General features: G+C 38.2%; 1 protein-coding gene across 1 annotated transcript in view; it reads left to right on the top strand.

Annotated features, from left to right (window-relative positions):
• The first annotated feature begins 3,530 nt into the window (after nt 1-3,530).
• LOC121300639 (neuronal-specific septin-3-like) overlaps nt 3,531-19,208 on the top strand; it is an 80,758-nt gene continuing 65,080 nt past the window's right edge. The window contains exon 1 of the mRNA XM_041229268.1: nt 3,531-3,806. Within this exon, the coding sequence (XP_041085202.1) occupies nt 3,752-3,806 (55 nt within the window). The 5' untranslated portion in view covers nt 3,531-3,751. The remainder of the gene's footprint in view (nt 3,807-19,208) is intronic.

Genomic DNA, 19,208 nt, shown 5'->3' with positions numbered 1-19,208 from the left:
GATAAAGTAACAGGAAAATAACGGGAGGGGTGGCAATGTTAATACAGGAAAGTGCTGATTGCAATCTAGGAGCGCTGCAAGGCTTCCATAAAATCTGGCACATATGGCAGTCTATTGAGGGCCCTGGGGGGTTAGATTACATAAACTCCCATCGGAATAGAGTATTACGTTCAAAACACTTGTTCTATTAAACAAAGCCTTTAAAGTCAAATATATCTTCAGGTTTACTTAGAGAAAATCTTCAGTCTTCTACGTTCAGTCCATTGAAACTGCTCATCATCTGACTCGATCAATTTCACACGCACCAGACTGGGTTATGCGATGGTTATCAAGTCCAGGTGTGGGGTAATACTGTTCTCTGAAATAAACTCCTAGTTACACTAACCCATAAAAAACTTCACTGGAGACAATCGCATAGTTGATATTAAACTTTCAGTGATGGATCTTCAGACAATTGCTTTGCTGTACTAGCAAGCAGTGTTTAAGTCAAGGGGGTCTAGAGTGTTTCAACACACAAAAGCATCGTACATGAAGAATTCAGTTCAAAATCATAAGTGGATCCAATAGCAACCTAGTATTTGTTTCAAATTAGCAGGGTAAAAATAATATCTGTTTTGAGAAATGAAAAGTTTTAATAGTCACGAAACATAACCAAACAAATCTTACGTATTTTTTTAATTTTGTAGTGTTTTTGCACTCTGACGAGCGATTAGGGTCAAATATGAATTTGCAACAAGGCGATATCAAGTGAAAACATGGACCTCCAGCTGGCTAGCTGGTGCAGCCCCCTCCAAAGAAAACGATTTGTTTATATCAGCTGCATTCTTACTCTCTCTAAAAGAAATGGAGATGAAGTAATCCCTGCCAATTCAAATCTTTAGCTTGGGTAAGACATATGGGGAATTCACATAAACACCAGCAAAAGAAGCTGGTTCAATTTCAAGTGTTCCTCTTTGTAAACAATAAGTTTGCAACCATTAAACTTTCAATACGGAGGGGCTGGGTGCGGGGGATATTGTATTTTATAAAAGCAGCATTATACCTTTTCACTTAGGTAGCTTTAGATCGAAAACAGTGTGGAGGAAATTGTTTCAGAAATATAACTGTATATAATATTCCCTGTTGATTGTTTACTACATAACCTTACTCTGCCTCCTTTGAAATCAGACCTTGTCCAGTCTCCCAGCCTGCATTCCCTAAAGGTGGACACAAACTTCGTGCCACTCTATGCACAATAAAGCCATTGCTCCTGTTGGATTTGAGTGGCATCTGCAAGCTCAGCTGGTGGTCAGTGAAGAAAAAATTAAAATTGGATTTCTTACTGAAGCACAACCAAGGCAATCATATCCAGGCTTCCAGATGTGGGTGGGTTTGCAAGCTTCACCCCACTCCCTCCCACCCAGGCAACTTCTAGCCCCATTCTAACATATAAGTGCAGATTTCAATCCTTGCCCCCATGGTTCTCAATGAAAGGGAGCTGTGCTACTACACAGATAACCCTGCTTTTGAAAGAAACTAGTCCAGTGTCTAACTCAACATGTTCACCAGAAGATAATCTCAAGGGCCCTTTGATAAGCTACTTTTTTGTCTTCATTATTCACACAGGGGCCATTTTAGCAAGGATTGAGTAACTATTCCACCCACCACCCATTCCAAACCACAACTATGGCTATTAAGCCTGACTGGATTCATAAAGATGTTTTTGGACTGTTTCTTAATATCAGCCCCTGCTATGACCCTGCACTTGTGTGCCTGTAAATAAATTGATTCTCCACTGAGACAAAGAATGTTTGTAAAAGCAAAACAATGCATTGAATGCTAGTTGTTTACTGACTTTGCTGGAGATCTTTTTATTATGGGGTATACATTAATGGAGTTTCATGTTTATACGTTTGTCATACTTCTACTCCTTGATACTGCTGTTTTCTTTATTTTTTATATATAGTGTACATTCATATGTAATCTTTCAGGCTGTTTCAGTAAATTACTTGCCTCTCTTCTCACTGTAAATAACTTCTCATTAAATAATTTCCAGTCTGTTTCAAATGTGCTTACCCTGTGCAAGAAAAGACAACTTAAACAAAGTTTCACAGAGCCCGATTAGCAACAATCTTGGACTACCTTGCTTTAGGTAACATTAGATAGTTTAACATTGCCTGGCACAACGTAAAGCAGTTTAAAGCATTGTAAAGCACCCCATTGGTCCAATTACAAGCCAAGTAACATTGGCTTACCCTTAAGATAGGGCTGCATGGGAGTGTTTGTTTTAGACTTAGGCTGACCTTTCGAATGCATGAATAGTCTTTAGTTTTAACTTGCAACTTCACACTCCAAAAAACAGTCTCAAAGTATTTGAAAAACGCATGTACTGTACCGTATGTATTTATTGTTGCATGTTTACAATACTGCTAGAAAGATATGGTTTTGGATAACACGGAGCATTGTAACTCATTGCACAAGTAGGAAGGGACCCTTTTTGGAAGTACTGCAGCATACCAGTGAACTCTTTCTCATATTAAAACACCCCCTTACAGGTGAAAGCGTCACCAGGTAACGTCCGGCAAGGGCAATTTCACAGTCTGGGTTGGTGCTGTGTGGGATCCATTGGGACGGGTGGCCAGAGCCCTCAAGGTTGTCTCTGTCACTAAAATCAATTGACAGTGCCTTTATGATGCTCTGTGGGGATGCCTTAACCCTTACCTGCACACTAATCCACATGTATGCCAGGGCAGTCAGTGGGGAAGCTGATAATCAATCTTCAGCTATGACAGTAGCTCCCTCATCTTTCGCCCAAAATAAGGTTGAGAAAGTACTAAATGTTACATTTCTTCCTTCATTTTTAGTATCGGGCTACATTGTAACCCATTTCAATTGAATAATATATGTGAAAATAATTGCAAAATTTGAAATTAATACAAAAGTAAAGTATACATATGACTATAGATACTAAACACTTAAAGTAAGATTGGGTAGTCTAAGTGCTAATTGGGGTCTGTGAAAGCAGTCATGAAGGTTAGGTGTTTAATCTATTAAAAAGCCAACAACCATTAAATGTCACAGCAAAAATTAGGCATTTATTTCTCATTTATACAGTGTATAGTTATTCCCTGAATTTAATTTAAAAGGCTTTGTTGTAATTCTCCTCTGCTGTCAAATGAGAAGGTCCCTCTGCTTTATGTAAATGAAAAAAACGTCTTCTGCAAAGGGGTTCAAACATACTACATTTTACCAGGATACCGGAAAAGTCATAAAAGAGAAATGGTGCCAGGATATTGTTTTAGCTTCTCTCCAAAATGTCATGAGCATTGAAAAATCTGGAGAGGGAGAGGTGGATTAAACAAAATAAATAAATAAGGATAGCGAGAAAGAAAAAGAAAGAGAAAAACAGATTTCTTAGGTGATGGGTAGGTGAAGCATGAAGTGTGATCCAGCCAAAACGAGTTTGGGGTTGGGCTTTTTTTTTTCGCTTTCCGAAGGGGAGGAGGCTAGCTAAGTGCCATTTGTTCTCAGCGAGTAGGAGAGAGCCAAAGAGATACTCCAGCTGTGCAGTTAATTCCACCAGCACAGGACAGCGCTTGTGTGTAAAGAGGTTGTCATTGTCTAACATTTTATTATCCAACTCGGATTAGAGTTCAGCCAAGTGAAAATACTTCTTTGGAAAATATAGACATTGCGTCTTTCGTAAGGGAAAAAAAAAAAAAAAAAATTGTGCAAATTCGGGGAATTTAGTGGGACCTGCGAATCTGTCAGGATGTCGGACCTGTCTGTGAATGATCATTTGGAGGGGATACTGTCAGACTTTGAGGGTAAGTTAATCATTATTATTATTATTATTATTATTATTATTATTATTATTATTATTATTATTATTATTATTATTATTATTTTTTATTCAGTTTTTCATATTATGCAGAAGTAAAATCATTTTGATGCAAATTTATAACTTATTGGTTACCGGACCGTAGATGTATTTTGTCAAAACTTCTGTATAAACCTAGAATGTGTATAACTGGGTCTAAAGGTGTTTTGTTACTGTTAATCCCATAGTGAGTACATGTAATGAGTGTATAACATGTTTACTTTTGTAGCCTCCGATTTAATGACGAGCTGTGCCTTCAAAATATAGGATAAACCATTAGATTCAAGTCATCACCCAATTTCGAGAAGGGCTTCAATTTATTAGCCAGTGGTGTAATTTCAAGCCTTTTCATGGTCGAGTAGATTACAGATTGCCTATGGGCAAATTTAAAGTGTCTGATTTGATGTACTTGCAATCCACAATCGCTGTGTTTTGTTTTGAGATAACTGAAGCGCTGGTTTTTTTTTGTTTTTTTTTTAAGTTACTTTTGAGGTCTTAATTCCTGTTTAAATGATAAATAAATGCATCTTGGTTTAAAATGCTGTAGAATTGAACACATTTTGCTCCAATATACCGCCCCTGCTGTATTAAAGTTCCACAGAGTTACAGCTCTCCTTGTAAAAAGTAGATCGGTTAGTTACGCAGTATGCAACAACTGTAATTATTATTTGCATTTCCCATTTGTTTTATCTGCAGACCCTGGTATTGTTTTGTTTCCTGCATGTCCTGTATTCAAAACCAGAAAGCACCGCCATCACATCTGTCTGAAATTGTAAATCATGCTATTTAAATGCAAATGCGCACCCCACGAATGGCGAGTTTAATAAATACAACTGTACTAACTAATAGTTTGAAAAGTGGCTTCGTTGTCATTATCCGTAATACTGTATAAGTGTCCTGCTGAGGTCGTTACAATGTAGGGATTTAAAATCTAGTGCTGTATGATGAACTTCCAGTATATTAGCCATCAAAAACATGATATTAAAAAAAGAATCACACGGATTAAAGCAGTGTTGAGATCACTGTAATTGAATTAAGAATTCCGCTAGTTTAATATTACCGTTCGCAGCACGCAACATTTTTCTTGAACTTTCCTGTAGCCTGGGGACGATAGACAAGTGGATAATCCCTTACGGCTACGGAAAGGAGTCCCTAATCTTTTTTTTTTTTTTTTTTTTTTTTCTTTTGTTATTTGCATTTGTTAGAATTGTCATGGGTTTACAGCGGCATTGGAACGGCGTAAAGCACTTAGTGGAACTCCATGTTTAAGCATTTCTTTAAGATATAGAAAGCACAAATATATAAACAACCGCTGATTTTCAGTATGTCGACATACAGTCGTGTGTTTTTTCACTCTTAAAGCACTACATGAATTTTAAGTTAATTTAAAAATCATAGTTCTCGTCACCCGCCGGAGGGTAAAAAAACGTTTTGAAAGTGACACATTGAAAAGGCACGAAATTGCAATTTACCGACTGCTCCATCGTTGCAAATCAACTAAATCGTTAACAGTGTAACACGTGAAAGCATTTAACCCATTAATGGCTTGCCACAGTTTCTTAGAAATTACAAACACAAAGCCAAGTACTGGTCAAAATCTACTGACTGTGCAATTAGTTTTACGTGGAAAATGATGGGAGGGCTGATGCAGGTCCTGGAATAAGAGGAGTCATTTACTCCTAGAGAATACGCGACTTTCTATCAATTCGCTCTATTGACGAAGTTAAGAATAAACTACACAATTGATTGACTGTTGTGTTTATGATATCTGTATTTAAAATCTGGTTGTTGATTGCTTTCATTTACTAGATTGATGACATGTGAGTGAATAGTCTGAATCGTGCATGCAGTCTCTCTGTTTAAAGAAAGGAGATGCTGCTGCTTTCGTTTACGCTCCCACTCGCAGGGATCATTATATTGTACTCATTTATTAGTGTCATGATTTACATATCCGCAAACAGCCACACCAAAGGAAAGATACGGGAGAAATTGGAAAATAGATTGTAATAACACAATGCATTTCATGGATCACAATTTTGACTGTGAAAACTGGACTTGTTTAAATCCCACCATAGTTCTGACTATTTGAACACCCTCAGAGAGTACAGCTGCTGAATTATGAAGAAACACAATGACAAAGACAGGAATGGAAATCAGACCCCTATTGCAAAGCAGTTTTACCCATTTCAGGTTTTAATACACGCTTAATTGGCCACAGAGTGTCTTATTCAATTCCTAGTAAAGCCAGGAATTAATCGAACTGCTATGCAGTGGGAGTCCTATTTCCACCCCTACAAAGACGATTAGGATTTTTTGTTGTTCCCTTCTTATTTCTGCAATTTGATCCAGACCTTGGATCCTAAGAGGGTGTCCCTTATTTGTTTTCAAGGAAGTTATTTTCATTGGTTCCCAGGGCACATAGGAAATTGAAGAGTCCATTGTTTTTTGATTGATCTCAAAGCTCCCAACAAGAACTTTAGCATCCTTAAGTTAAGTGGTCTTTTGTAATATTCATAAAACAGCGCTTGCAGATTTTTCTGTCATTTCACTTTAACTGATACAGAGCTGGAAACAGGCAGGTTCCTTTGTGTGAGAAATGTGTACAGTGGAGTACGTTTTTTGTAACGTCCTTTGCAGGATCTTTAAAGTAAAAACAGCCTCTTGTGTTTTTGAGTCTGGATTGTTGTAACATGCTTTGTTTCTTGCATTGTGAATGGGGTAAACCCACTTCAATTTACTTTGGTAACTGTAGTCTGTAAATTGTACCTGTCAAACTGATGGCCAGCAGGACATACTTTGCTTTTCAGCTTCCTGACCACAAAACATGTTGGGTGGGTTGAGTGTAAATTCTTCTAGAAGTAAATTTGTGCTGAAATATTATATTTATATATAATTAGAATTGGCAGCCACATAATAGGAAAGCTAAGTTAGTTTCCATTATCCTGTAAATACTTACTTGCTGTCTTTACCAGTAAAACTGTAGACATTTAGAGGAACAGTGTTTAACTTATAAAGTACTTGTGCAATAAAAAAAATGTTTTCATTATCCTGTAAGTTATTCTTTGGTTTTGAATGTGTATATATATTGTATATTAGGTTATACATTTTCTGCAGTGCTCTGCAGATGGCAAATGGCAGGGGTAGTGGGCTACAATACACAGTGATAACAGACCTCTAGGATGATGCTAATTAAGATCAGTTCGCACTAAAGTCTGAACGCACTCCTATGCAATGGGAGTTGGCTGAGGCAGTGGAACTGAATTGGGATACAAGAAAGAAAAAAACAAAAACTTGGACCAATACCTAGGTTCAGGTGAAGGTTTGTAACTTGATTCTGGCATGTTGAGACTATACAGTGTGTTTTTGATCCCCCCCCCTCCTTTTCCCCCAGCAGCAAACAATGAGTTCCCCTGTATTCAGAATTTCTCATATACTGTAATCCCCATTGGTGACAGGCAGAAACTCGATGTGGAGCCAAAGCCAAGGTATCAGGTGTATAAAGGGAAAGATGTGTAATTAATTGAAAAATGATGTTGGTTAAGCTCAGGTGTACAGCACCTTGCTTTTGTATTTATGTGTGACTATAATTAGTGCTGTATTTATAATGTAAGAAATTTATAAACACATTATTGGCCAAAAGGTAAAGGTAACAATTAGGTTGAGCGGGACCCCTCTGGAGAATCTCCCTGTGTGACGCTTCTGTCATGACAGTACAGTAGTGTGAATAAAAAGTATTTTATGTTGGTTACAGTGACTTGGAGAATCCCAGATGAGGTATAGCAGAGGAATGAAGGAGCCTTGCAATGAAACAAGCCCAAGTTCCTTATTTGGGCCTGAATTTACACACAATCAAGCCCAAAAGAATAGCTTTTTCTTTGGGATCAGATCCAGTGGTAAAAGAAACTAAATCAATTCAATGGCAAATATTCCCACTAGAAGTGAAGACACTGAAAAAGACATTGGCCACTGAATTTACAGATTGAGTTGCTTTTAGTACTCTAAGTTCAGCAGAAGTGAGTGTTTAAGAGTTCTGGTGGCTTAGCTAATGGTCTCCTCTGTCTCTCTCTCTCTCAACCCTTTCTTCTTTCTTATTTGCTGTTACACTGAAGACACTGAGCTACCCTATGCCACTGCTGAAGGAAATTGAACAAACAAACACATTAACTGCTCAATATGGCCATCTTGGATTTAATAATAAAACATCAGAAGCTCTCTCCTGATGTAAATATACTGATGAACTCTGCAGACTTGCAATGTTGATTTTTTTCTTTCTCACATTCACTTCTTGTTTTTTTTTTTTTTTCCTTAGGTGTTCTTGTTAACTATTTTTGTTAATTTGTTAGCTTGAGTGGGCTAAAATCCTTGACTTTTAGACCTTACAAATGTGTTGCCTTGGAAACCAGTAAAATCATTTCCATAGCCAATAAAAGGTAGGAAAACGGCTTCAATACGATCCAGGTGGCAGAAAGTATTTTCTTTTCTTGTGCGTTGGGCACATTGACATACTATTGATGATATTCCAAGAATTTGGACCTGTAAATCTTTTATGTATAACTGTATACTGGCACCATAGAGTTAAGGCATGTTCTAGTGGGTTGATTACTGCAAATGGGGTATAGGTCAAAGGCTGCAGTATTTCAGGATTCCATAAAACATCTTTCTTTCAAATTTAAGTACAGAAGGAAGAGGTGCTGGAAAGCTGTGTGGTCTAGTGGTTAAATCTGAGGAAGTGTGGCCAAGTGGATAGAGCCTAGTTCTTGGAGGCAGATTTAGGTAAATTGACTGGGAAAGGGTTAAGCACTCGGTAGCCCTATTAAATGTAACTGAGATGGGTGGGGCACCTGGCCTTGTGTAGCTTAAAATTACCATGAATTATGGCCACAGTGGCCGTCGGAGGGCAAACCCCTTGATCTTGGTTACTGGTGTAGCCCTCTAGCTGCTGGTGGCTGTGGATGGAGAGGTCTCTCTGCTGACAAACAGCACAAAATAAAGTATTGGGTTTCAGGCCCTTTTCCACATTCCTCTGAGCTCCTGCCATCCCAGCAGGATTTGAAGCATCGGGTCTGAGGCAGCTAATCCTTTAGGGGGTGGGGGTTGGTGAGGTAGATGGTGAGGGCATGTGTATGTTGTGCAGTTAACGCTTTCAATGCAGCTCTGTATCCATGGGTTAGGTGGAGTCTGGAGTCTTTTTTGACTGTTAGGGTTTTTATTTATTTAAAATAAAACAAGCTTCATATAATAATTCTAGTATTGGAGAGAACTTGTACCTTATATAGTAGTGCAGTAAGCTGAATTCCTTAGGGTTCTGAACAGTAGGCCATGTGCTTGCACTCATTTTATTGTAACCATAATGATTTCACTGCCAAGGTGAAAACATTGGAGCGGATGGTAAGAGCTGCTGTTCTACTTTACTCTGATCAGAATCTGATGGTGCGTTGCTGTTCAGGCTCATTGCAGTGCAACTGGTTATTGCAATGGGGTCTTTATTCCATAAAGTACTGTACTTTTAACAACCAACCGGCTATCTGAGGTGTTTAAATTATTATGTCAAGCATGTGCAACAAAGCATATCTTCCAAACAGATATATCACAAAACATAATTTGTTCATGATTGACCTTGTCTGTTTCCAGTATTCAGTAAAATCTGAACCACCCACTGTGTTATTTTATTGAGTAACAGTGGTGATTTATGTAACTTTATTGTACCCCCAGGTTTTTTTCTTCTCTATGAACAGTTGATGCACTAGAGGAGAGAAGAAACTGCATATCTGTGTTCAGCATGTTGGCTCCAGCTACTGTATACAATGATTCCCAATGGAGTCAGTTTTTATAGTCTGTTGTACTTATATATATATAAGTCTGGATTGCAGACATTACTATACCCAGTATATCAACAGTGTAAATACTCCTATAGCGCCCCTAAAGCACTTGAATTAGGCAGTTCAGTAATGATTTACAGCACATTTTTATGATGCGTAATAAATTGATGTAAGCAAGTATTGTCATGGCCTGGTGCTGGTTACCTTAAAGAACAGAAACCACTGTTCCTCTCATTAAAGTTTGCCATCGTAAAAGCAAAGCAAAGTTTAATAAAGCATAGGTAAGCATTGTAAAGAATAGCATATAAAATGGTAAACTGTGGTAAATGCATAGTATAAAACATGATAAAACTACAACAATGCCATGCAAAAATACAGATCTTATAAGGGTTGAGCTAATTATTGTTATTCTTTCCAGTAATGCTTTTAACACTATACAACCATTTATATGAGTGATTTTAGTTTTGCTTTTCTTCTTTCAGATTTAGTGAAATAATGCAGGAGCTGTATGAATTATGGACTTTTTAGGGTAGCTGTGTGTTTTTTAAGAAACTGAAAAGCATTGAAAACTGAACAGCAAGTTTCCTTTGAACAATGGGATACAGCAATAAAAACCGCAGTGATGTTAAATACCAGCTGCTGTCGAATATTTTATGAAAAAAAGCTGGCATTAAAAAAAGAGTCAAGTCTTTTGGGGGCTCCAGGCAAGGGCCTGGGTTTACCTGTTTCTATAGTTACAACCCTGCATAAATGGCAACTAGGAATTCTGTATCCAGATGTGAGAACAGGTAGGCAGCTTCCATAGGTAAACAGCACACACCTGATGTTGGTGGTGAAGCGATCACAGTAAATACTGAAGAAGAATGTACAGATTGGTGGGTTTTGGATCAGCCAGAACAAGTCTATGCCTGTCTGGAAGAATGTGTGCCCAGGAAGAGGGAGGGGAGAACAAACTGGAGCATCACTCAGTGTGAATCTAACAGTCGCTCTGCCTCCCAAACCTGCTCATTAATGCTCAAAACCTCTCTTAATCGCAAAATTGCAGTGCAAAGGATTATTTGTCGTTTTTTTTTTTCCAATATTATCCCCCTCTCAGAAAGTGCAATATACAGTAAATGTGACAACAAGCACATTGCAACTGAGCACTGAAGAGCCTGACTCTTCCAAGCTCTCCACCCTCCATCTCCTCCTGTATTATATCCCTCTTGCTTTAAATTGTAAGTCTCCCTGCTGTAACGAGCTCAGACAGCATACCGTGTACAGCATTATAGAATTTTACTGTGTAGTCACATGCGGAAGCTCTTTTAACAGGATTTTCGATTTATTTGAGGCAGCATTTTAGATATTCTGTTCCTATTTTAAGATGCAAGCACAGCCTCTTCACTAAGATGCATGCTCCTTTTTAATTTAAGGATTTGTGAATTAATTGATTTGTGCTGTGAATTACCACAAGCATATTCCTTACTGTTGCTGCACCCTGTGATCTGTTCCTTTTTAACCCTAATCCGGATTTGTTTGATTTGTATTTATTCAATGTTTTGATCCGATTAACAAACTGCAGCATTTCTCCTAAATGTATTTTAATATCCAACATCCCTTCAGGCATAACGTATTCCTATGGTTGTGCGCATGGAACATTTTAGTTTATTTATTTATCACTTTTCTGAAATGGGGGATCAATGGGGGATCAAAATAATCAAACATAGAAAGAAAACACTTTTATGTTGGTATGACTAGTTAAATTATTTTAAAAGTGTTTTTTTTTTGTTTTTGTTTTTTTAGTACTGAAATTATTGAAAAGTCTTTTGAAGCTTGCTGCTACATATTCTTAACTTATCAGCTTTAATGCCTATGGCTGCTGAACACTTCATCCTCACAGTGTGTCACTGTCCCTGATCTATGATTTTGTGCTTCGATAGGTGAAGGGAGCCTGTCTGACCTCTTGGTCAGTGCTTTGAACTGGTAGCCAGAAAGTATGGGTTCCAGTTTCAGGTCAGCTGCTTTGTGACCGTGGCCTTTAAATAAACCACTATATCTGATATCGACACTGAAAATATTAAGGTGGCTCTGTAAGTTGTTGTTTTGAGTTATTTAAATCATTGTTCATCAGTACCACCTTAACATACAAATTTGTGACAACAGAAACCACAATATGTCTTTGTGTATTGCACCCAAATTTAACCTCCATAAATTAAAGATCAAATTCCATTTTCTTCTAGAATTAGGGTCTGAGAGGCATATATTCATATAATTAGACCAGTAACGAATGTAGTCCTTGTTATAATTAAGCCATAAGCATACTTTTGGTTAGTTGGCATGTGAATATTTTAATAATTTTAGTTGCTCTTCATAAAAAAGACTTTTGTTAGGAATTTGCTCCAACTTCAATACTTCGTTACTAGCTGACCTTGTGTTATCTATAAGATGCTGTAGTAATCAAAGCATTCTTATGTGCATTTCCATCTACATAGATAATCCTATATATACATTACAGCAGGAGTGTTACTTGCCAGTGGCCAGCTGTACATAAGAGTATAGCGCTTTCCCAGCTGTCTTCTTTCCTTAACCCATTACATCCCATTGTCCTTATTTAAGGACAGGCTATTTGTAATGTTTTGGAGCATTTTTAACAAGCATCTACCTGTCATTTAAATTTTCACTTTAACAATATTGTTATGATAACTTACTCTAATTTTGTTAACCACACACATTAAGTCTAAATGTAACTGCTATTTCTGCAATTATAATTTCTTACCCATAGAGATGATCTCCGTAGTTTGGAGCCAAAAATATATATATATTTTTTTTTTCTGTGAAGAAATACTGATTTACAATTTATCAAATTACATAAATACAGGTTGTGTTCTGATTTTTCAAATAAATGTATTTTGTACTTAATGGGTTAAAAGCAGTTCTTTTTTAATCAAGCAAGGCATACAGCACTTTTTTTTTTTAAAGTTATAAATTATTTTGTTATAAGTAATGGGTATCAAGGGCAGATTTATGTGGAAAATGGGCAACGTTAGTAATCAATAAGTAAAATAGACAGAAACAACTTAGTTGTACGTAGGATCTTTCCCTTACAAAAATATACATTTACCAAGGGGCAATTCTAGCACAAGAGCACCTACAACAGTATCACAGTGGCATCATTTTCATATCTTTATATACTATTAGTATAAGGCAAATATAGTTCAGGGATGTAAATAAGACACCTATTATATAGCAGTTTCATTCATTCCTGGTTTTATTTATGTGCTTGATTAGCCCCAATGTATAGGTAACAAGGTCAGGTGTTTTATTAAACTCACAGTAAAACTAGGAATGAATCAAACTGTATTTGCATTCCTGCGGTGTGAGTATGTACTAGTATGGGAACCATTGCACAATATATACGCATGGCATCAAACTTTTATGCTGTGTTTTATCTTAACATTTTCACTTATCTCAATTAACTTTGTGCTGGAGCCTATTGAAGCCAGTAAATCAGGCGGCATATGTTTAAATAGCACTGGACAGGATTTACTTGAAGTATATTTTGTTGAACAGTAGTATGTTAACCTGAGGAAGTCAGAACTGTCAATGTTTGAACCTTTATTGATTCTGATTCTTGATCAACCCTTACTCTGGGGGTGATGTAAGCATAGGCACAATGCAAAATAATTGCCTGGCTGCAATGCAATTTGAATTTTTTGCAGTACGCCCTATGTAAGCTTAAGAGCAATGCAAATTACTCCACACGCACAAATAATGATCCGCTATTATGATAATGAGGGTCTCAATGAGCTCAGCGGTCTATTTAGTGGCCGCCCTTCCAGAGTTAGGGGTACAGAGCTGTGTTACATTTGTGGAGCATGAAAAATACAAAGCAAAAGAAAATGTCAAAGGAAGGGCAGCAAAAACCTCTTGGTGCACTGAAAAGAGAAAATGTTTTCTGAGAAGAAGCTGAGAGTCCTTATGGCTGAGGTCACTCAGCATGAAACAGAGTTGTTTGGAAAAGCCTCAGCCAACTTCAGTTTTGCAGTATCCTTAAATTATATGTATTGGCCTCCCTTTTTTAGCATGACATCCAGAAATTTGCCTAGCACTCTGGAAAAGGTGGATTGGGCTGTGGTGATCTCCAACTGTGATCTGAAAGGAACCAGAGGCTAAGTAGTGCAGAGAACACAGCACTTTCACATGAGCAAGGATAGTGGTCCTTAGATTGACGCTGGGGTTTAGCTTATCCCTCAATTCAGCTATTATGTCTAGGATGACCTGTGGAGTGAGACGATAACGCTTTAGCACCACATCCTCCAGCATCCCAAACAAAGTGACCCTGGTATTGAATATGCAGGGTCTTCTTCGTCTTGCCCTTCTCCTCCGAACGTGTTCCAGTCTCTGAAGAGCCAAGTGTCGCCTCTTCAGGAAGTGTACCACAGCAGCCATCCTGAAGCCAATGACAGGTCTCTGCAGGTGTGTGCTTTTATACAGCTCTTAGTTACTCACTCCTACAATGGTTTGCACCTTTGTAGGAGGAGGTGTAAAGTCTTTGGAGGGTCAGCAATTGCCCAAGTGCAAGGCAAAATCCTTACATCACATTAGAAATTTTGCGTCCATCTAGCGTCCAAATCTAACCCAATTCCATGAGCTTTTTTGTTCATTTTGAATGCATTTAAATGTAATTTGAATGGATTAATTTGATAGTGGGTGCAGAACGCCAGGTGAACACCATTTTTTATACGTCGTATTTTTAGCGGCCGGTAAAATCAGACTTTACGGTTTCTAAACACAATTTACGGTGGCATTATGGGAGTTTTCAATGTGCAAATCAGCCTTTATGTATTGATCGTAGGCCTAAACCAATTTACCAAAACTTCTGCAATTTGAAAAAGTTGTGGTGCCTAGATTTTATTAGCTGTTAAACTCTTGCTGCTTTCTTGTAACAAAAGGGGGGGGGGGGGGGGGGGGGGGGGGGGGGGCAGAATTAATGCTCCAACGTTCTTCATTTTTCAGGTACAGAAATACCATGGAGCTACTACATTCGATATGAATAGCTATACTTTTATAGTTGAGTCATCAGACTGTAGTCGAGGTCCATTTTAAAATACGTAGGCGGCCCCAAACATGAGACCCATGGCAGCTAGTGGTGATGATGGCTTGTTTTTAGCGGTTAACTCTTTTTGGCTGAGTATGCATTTACATTAATGGTGTAAGATTGTAAGGCAGTAGCTGTGACCGACCAGTACCAAAAACAGATACCCCCCACCAAGATGCATATCCCACATGAGCAACTTGTCTGTTTTTCTATAAGAAGTGGTGGCCATTTGTTAAGATGTGCTATCAGGCCTGTGCTCTGTTGATAGATGTGAACTGGGGAAAATACTTTCGCGAACACTTTCAATTGCGTGCAGAGCAACCTTGAACAGACAGGAGTCCATTGCTTTTGATGATATTTCTACACACTAATTAATGCTTTCATTCAAGGAAACTGGTGGAGGAAATCTGCAGCAATGTCTGTTCTCCAGAGTAGCACATGGAATCGTACATTTTGAGACTGTTCCTCACGAAACATCAATATGCATGAATTTGCTTTGGATATGCCAGCTGAGTGTGTGCACAGCTCAAAATCAAATACATTTGACTCTGTGTGTGTGTATGTGCTTGGATGTTTGTCTAGTGTGCTGAACTCCTATGCATTTCCTTTCTCCTGAATGTTTTTTTTTATAGAATGTCATAACACTTCTTGCAAGACCCACTCTGTCTGCACGTTCCCAACCTCCCGAGATGGCGTAATTGTTCCAAGCAGGAATTCTGGGTCAAGAAGGAGGCTGGAGTAACTTGACCCTCCACTGCAACCCACCCCCCCCCCCCCCTGTCAATTGGCTCTTTGTTTGGGGAAGAAGAATCTCTACTTACGGTCAGGGATAGAGATGAAGGAAATTGTTTACAGTGGATTTTCCTCCATTGGGTGGAAATATAAATCAAACAAGGGCCTTGAGAAGCTCCTGAGCTGTGTTCTTCCTTTCCTGTCCTAATATTGTGCTGTGTATGTTGATTGAGGCTTGTAGTAGAAGAAGAAGAAGAAGAAGAAGAAATAATAAACACCTCTGTGTGAAGTACAGTGATGGGGTTGTGCTGAGAGACTTGATTCAGATAATTGTGTTTTAAAGAACTGTTTGTCGAGGGGTTTTATCAACTGAAAAATACAAGTCTTCCAGTCATTTATTGTAGACCTGATGTCTTCTGTGACTGATGTTGCAGCCAGTGTAACTTGTGAGGGAAGCTTGTTATTGCAGCTTTAAAGCTGTCTGGACTCCAGGGACAAGTCCTGGGATACAGTTAATGTTATCCTGTATACCAAATAAATTCAGTAATGGGGAATCTTGTGTACCAGCAAACTCACTGGAACAGTAATAGGATACATTGTGTATTAATGCTTCCCAGTTTTGAATATAATGGGTTAAGTTGTGTGTTATGTGCAGATAATTTCATAAGCTGCCTCATGGATTTTCAGGATGCTCTTTTTCTTTGGTTTTCTTGTTTGTATTGATTATTTTTCCAGCATTCCAGTGTAGCTGAGTGGCTCTCAGGAATGGACGAGGCATAGGAAAAACGGCTGTCGTTATTGATTCAGCAAAGACATACAGTACATTCCAGACCATAAAATAAACATTTACAGATGTGTGGGGTTTGCTGAATGATTTTAATGTCTTCACATTGAGTTTTTAGTCAGCTTTTCCCTTTGATTTCTCTGTCACGCAGTAAGTCATGAGTGTGTGTTTTTGGACTAGAATGTGCTTCATTTTGTCACCATATCGACCAGTATTTAAATACTGCAACTTGCATTATTCGCTTTCAAGTTTTGCGAATAAGGTAGTTATCATACCTTTTAATAATAATTAGATTCTGTCTGCACATTTGTCTGTTGTTTGATGGAAAACATCTTGAGATCCATCATTGTACTTTCAACAGTTTCTTTCTGTGACATGACAAGACTAGACTACCGCACACAGTCCTATACATTACAGGATGTGGACCAATAACAATTACAACCTCACTGTGACAGTTCAGTAGGATCTATAAAAATAATGTAGACAAGGGTTTATTTTCTAAAACCCTCTGGCTGGTAGGGATCAGAAGGAAGTCATGAAAAGGATCACAAAGCACGGTGGCTGAGACATAATTTGTTATGTAACTGCAGTTAATCCTAACTAGGAAATGTCAATAAACTTTGTACAAAGTATTTGGAAACAATCTAGCTGACTTAACAGACAAAGACTTTTCCTTGCTACCGTTTAAAAAATGCATTCAGGAATACCAGGTAATGCAGTAACACTGTGAAATACATTTTACAGATGAAGTATACTGCAATCTATGGCTTTTTAAAATGATAGGGTGCGTGTTGTTCTAACATGGTCCAATTTGAAAGAGCAGGATAGTAAATACTTGACTTGGTCATGAACATGGAATTGTTTTTTGGATCTTTCTATTTCCTGCTAGAAGATCTTAGTTGATAAAGGTAAGATTAAACTAGACTTCTGTTTGGAGTCCGTTGCTTAGGAAAGGTTTGCTACGCACCAAATTATCTCACAAAAACCTTTTAACAAGTTTTTGATAGTTAAACTTTTTGTAGTATAAATGAACTGTATTCCTCTCTTCCAGTGCCAGCCCCAACTCCCACTCACCGCCCCCCTCTCTCAAGTCAACTGGCAGAGAACAATAGGCCTCCTTCTTCTCCAAGTGCCTTGGGGCAGCAGCAGTGCTGGGATTACCATCTCCTTTCCTGCTTCTCCCCATCACCATGCTGAGCCTTGCAAACAGCTGGACCCTGCCTTTAGTTTTGTTCACCTCTGGCTTTAAACACACAGCTTGTGGTCATGACTTGCATTCCATGGGTCTTTGGCCTAGGCACACTCTCATTCCAAGTTTTTTCAAGTCTACCGCACTGTCCCCAAAAATCCTTTCCCTGCAAGCACTTAACTTGTGGCTCTGAAAATCTATGCCGTATGTTATGAAACATATACACATGCACACACACACACGCGGCAGCAGTACTTGTGCACTCACACACATGCTTGTAGTTTTAGAAGTTGTGTTTGACTTTAGCGTTGGGTGTTTTTTATTAGGTCGTCATTAATATCACCGTCTATCGGTCCCTTTCAATTTGGAGACAACCTGAAGAGCTCCCTCTTTTAGTTAGTCCCTTTGGTGGTATTCCACTGATACCTTAAATCAGTATGTAGGCTTGTTTTTTTTTTTTTTTTTTTTTTAATATAGAAAACATACAGTACCCTTACAAAGTGGAAATCATTGCCCATGCCAGTTGTACAGAGTTTCTACAAGAGCAGAAAACCATTTGCTCAAACACAACAAGCAAACGCAGGTGTTGCAGAGATGCCTCAAGGAAGCTACTGATTTATGTATTTTGTATTGTTATTCTGAGCTTTTATAACCTGTTTCTAGACACAAAGCACATGTGTTTGTGAGTGATGTCATGCAAACATCAAAGGAAGATCAAAAAGTTAGAAGTATAATTGCTGCTTAACTTCGGACACTGTTCTGAGGAACACTGCACTGAAGCTTGGCTTTTCTATCCATTTTCCATCTGTTTGTCTCAAGAAAGGAACTTTAAAAATGGAAAAATGCTAAACCTTCACAAGTTACATGTAAAATCACTTGTTGGATTGGCATCCTTCGGGAATGCAATGTATTAGGAATGGGTTTTATTTTCTACTGCTCCATTGTAAAGTCGTCAATAAGTTTGCTATCGTTCAAGCTAAACAAGTGTTATAGAAGGGACCTTTGCAATACAGTCTTCTGAAACTGTGCAATTTATTTAAAAAAATACTTTGAAAGACTTCCAAAATGATTACTGCCACTATAAACATGTTTTAAATTCAGTTTTTGCTTCCCAGGCTGAATGCCATTGATCCGGTACAGTTCAAAGCCTGTTCATGTGTGGCTCTTTGGTAGCTGTTTATGAGTGATGGTTTCTCAGGATATCTGTAGAATGCTGTATGAGAAAGCTTGAAGCTTATTGCTTTGCACATACTGTGTGCCCTTATGACGAAAGTCGTAAGTGGAGCAAATAAAGTCTGATCCTGATTTAGTTCGGAGGGGTGGTGTAAAGATTGTCCCTGTCCTGTGCATGTTAACAAAACTCAAGAATCATCCTACATGTTGTGTTTTTTTTTTTTCTCCAAGGAATGCATTCACACCAGTGTTAATAGATATGGACATTATTCTGCCAATAATCCACTTACCTGCGGGCCACTAATTTGAACCCTGATAGACTTCTGTTTGCTTTGGAAGCCCAGAACTGGGACAGTAAACATTTTCATGGCTGGAAAGTATTTAAATAAGTGCTAGTGTATTTACTTGGAGCTAAGTGGTTTGTCCAGAATATGCCATACAGTAATATAGCCATTTTCTTAACATAAAATTATGGGAAGTCTGACAATTCCAGGAGTTAGGAACCAACACGTGGAACATATCAGTACCGAAAAATAAATTGTGTGTTGGCTGAAAACAGCATCAATATGGGGGTA

This window comes from Polyodon spathula, chromosome 26 (genome assembly GCF_017654505.1).
Source record: "Polyodon spathula isolate WHYD16114869_AA chromosome 26, ASM1765450v1, whole genome shotgun sequence".
NCBI classification, from domain to species: domain Eukaryota; kingdom Metazoa; phylum Chordata; class Actinopteri; order Acipenseriformes; family Polyodontidae; genus Polyodon; species Polyodon spathula.
This window is presented reverse-complemented; position numbering and strand designations above follow the sequence as displayed.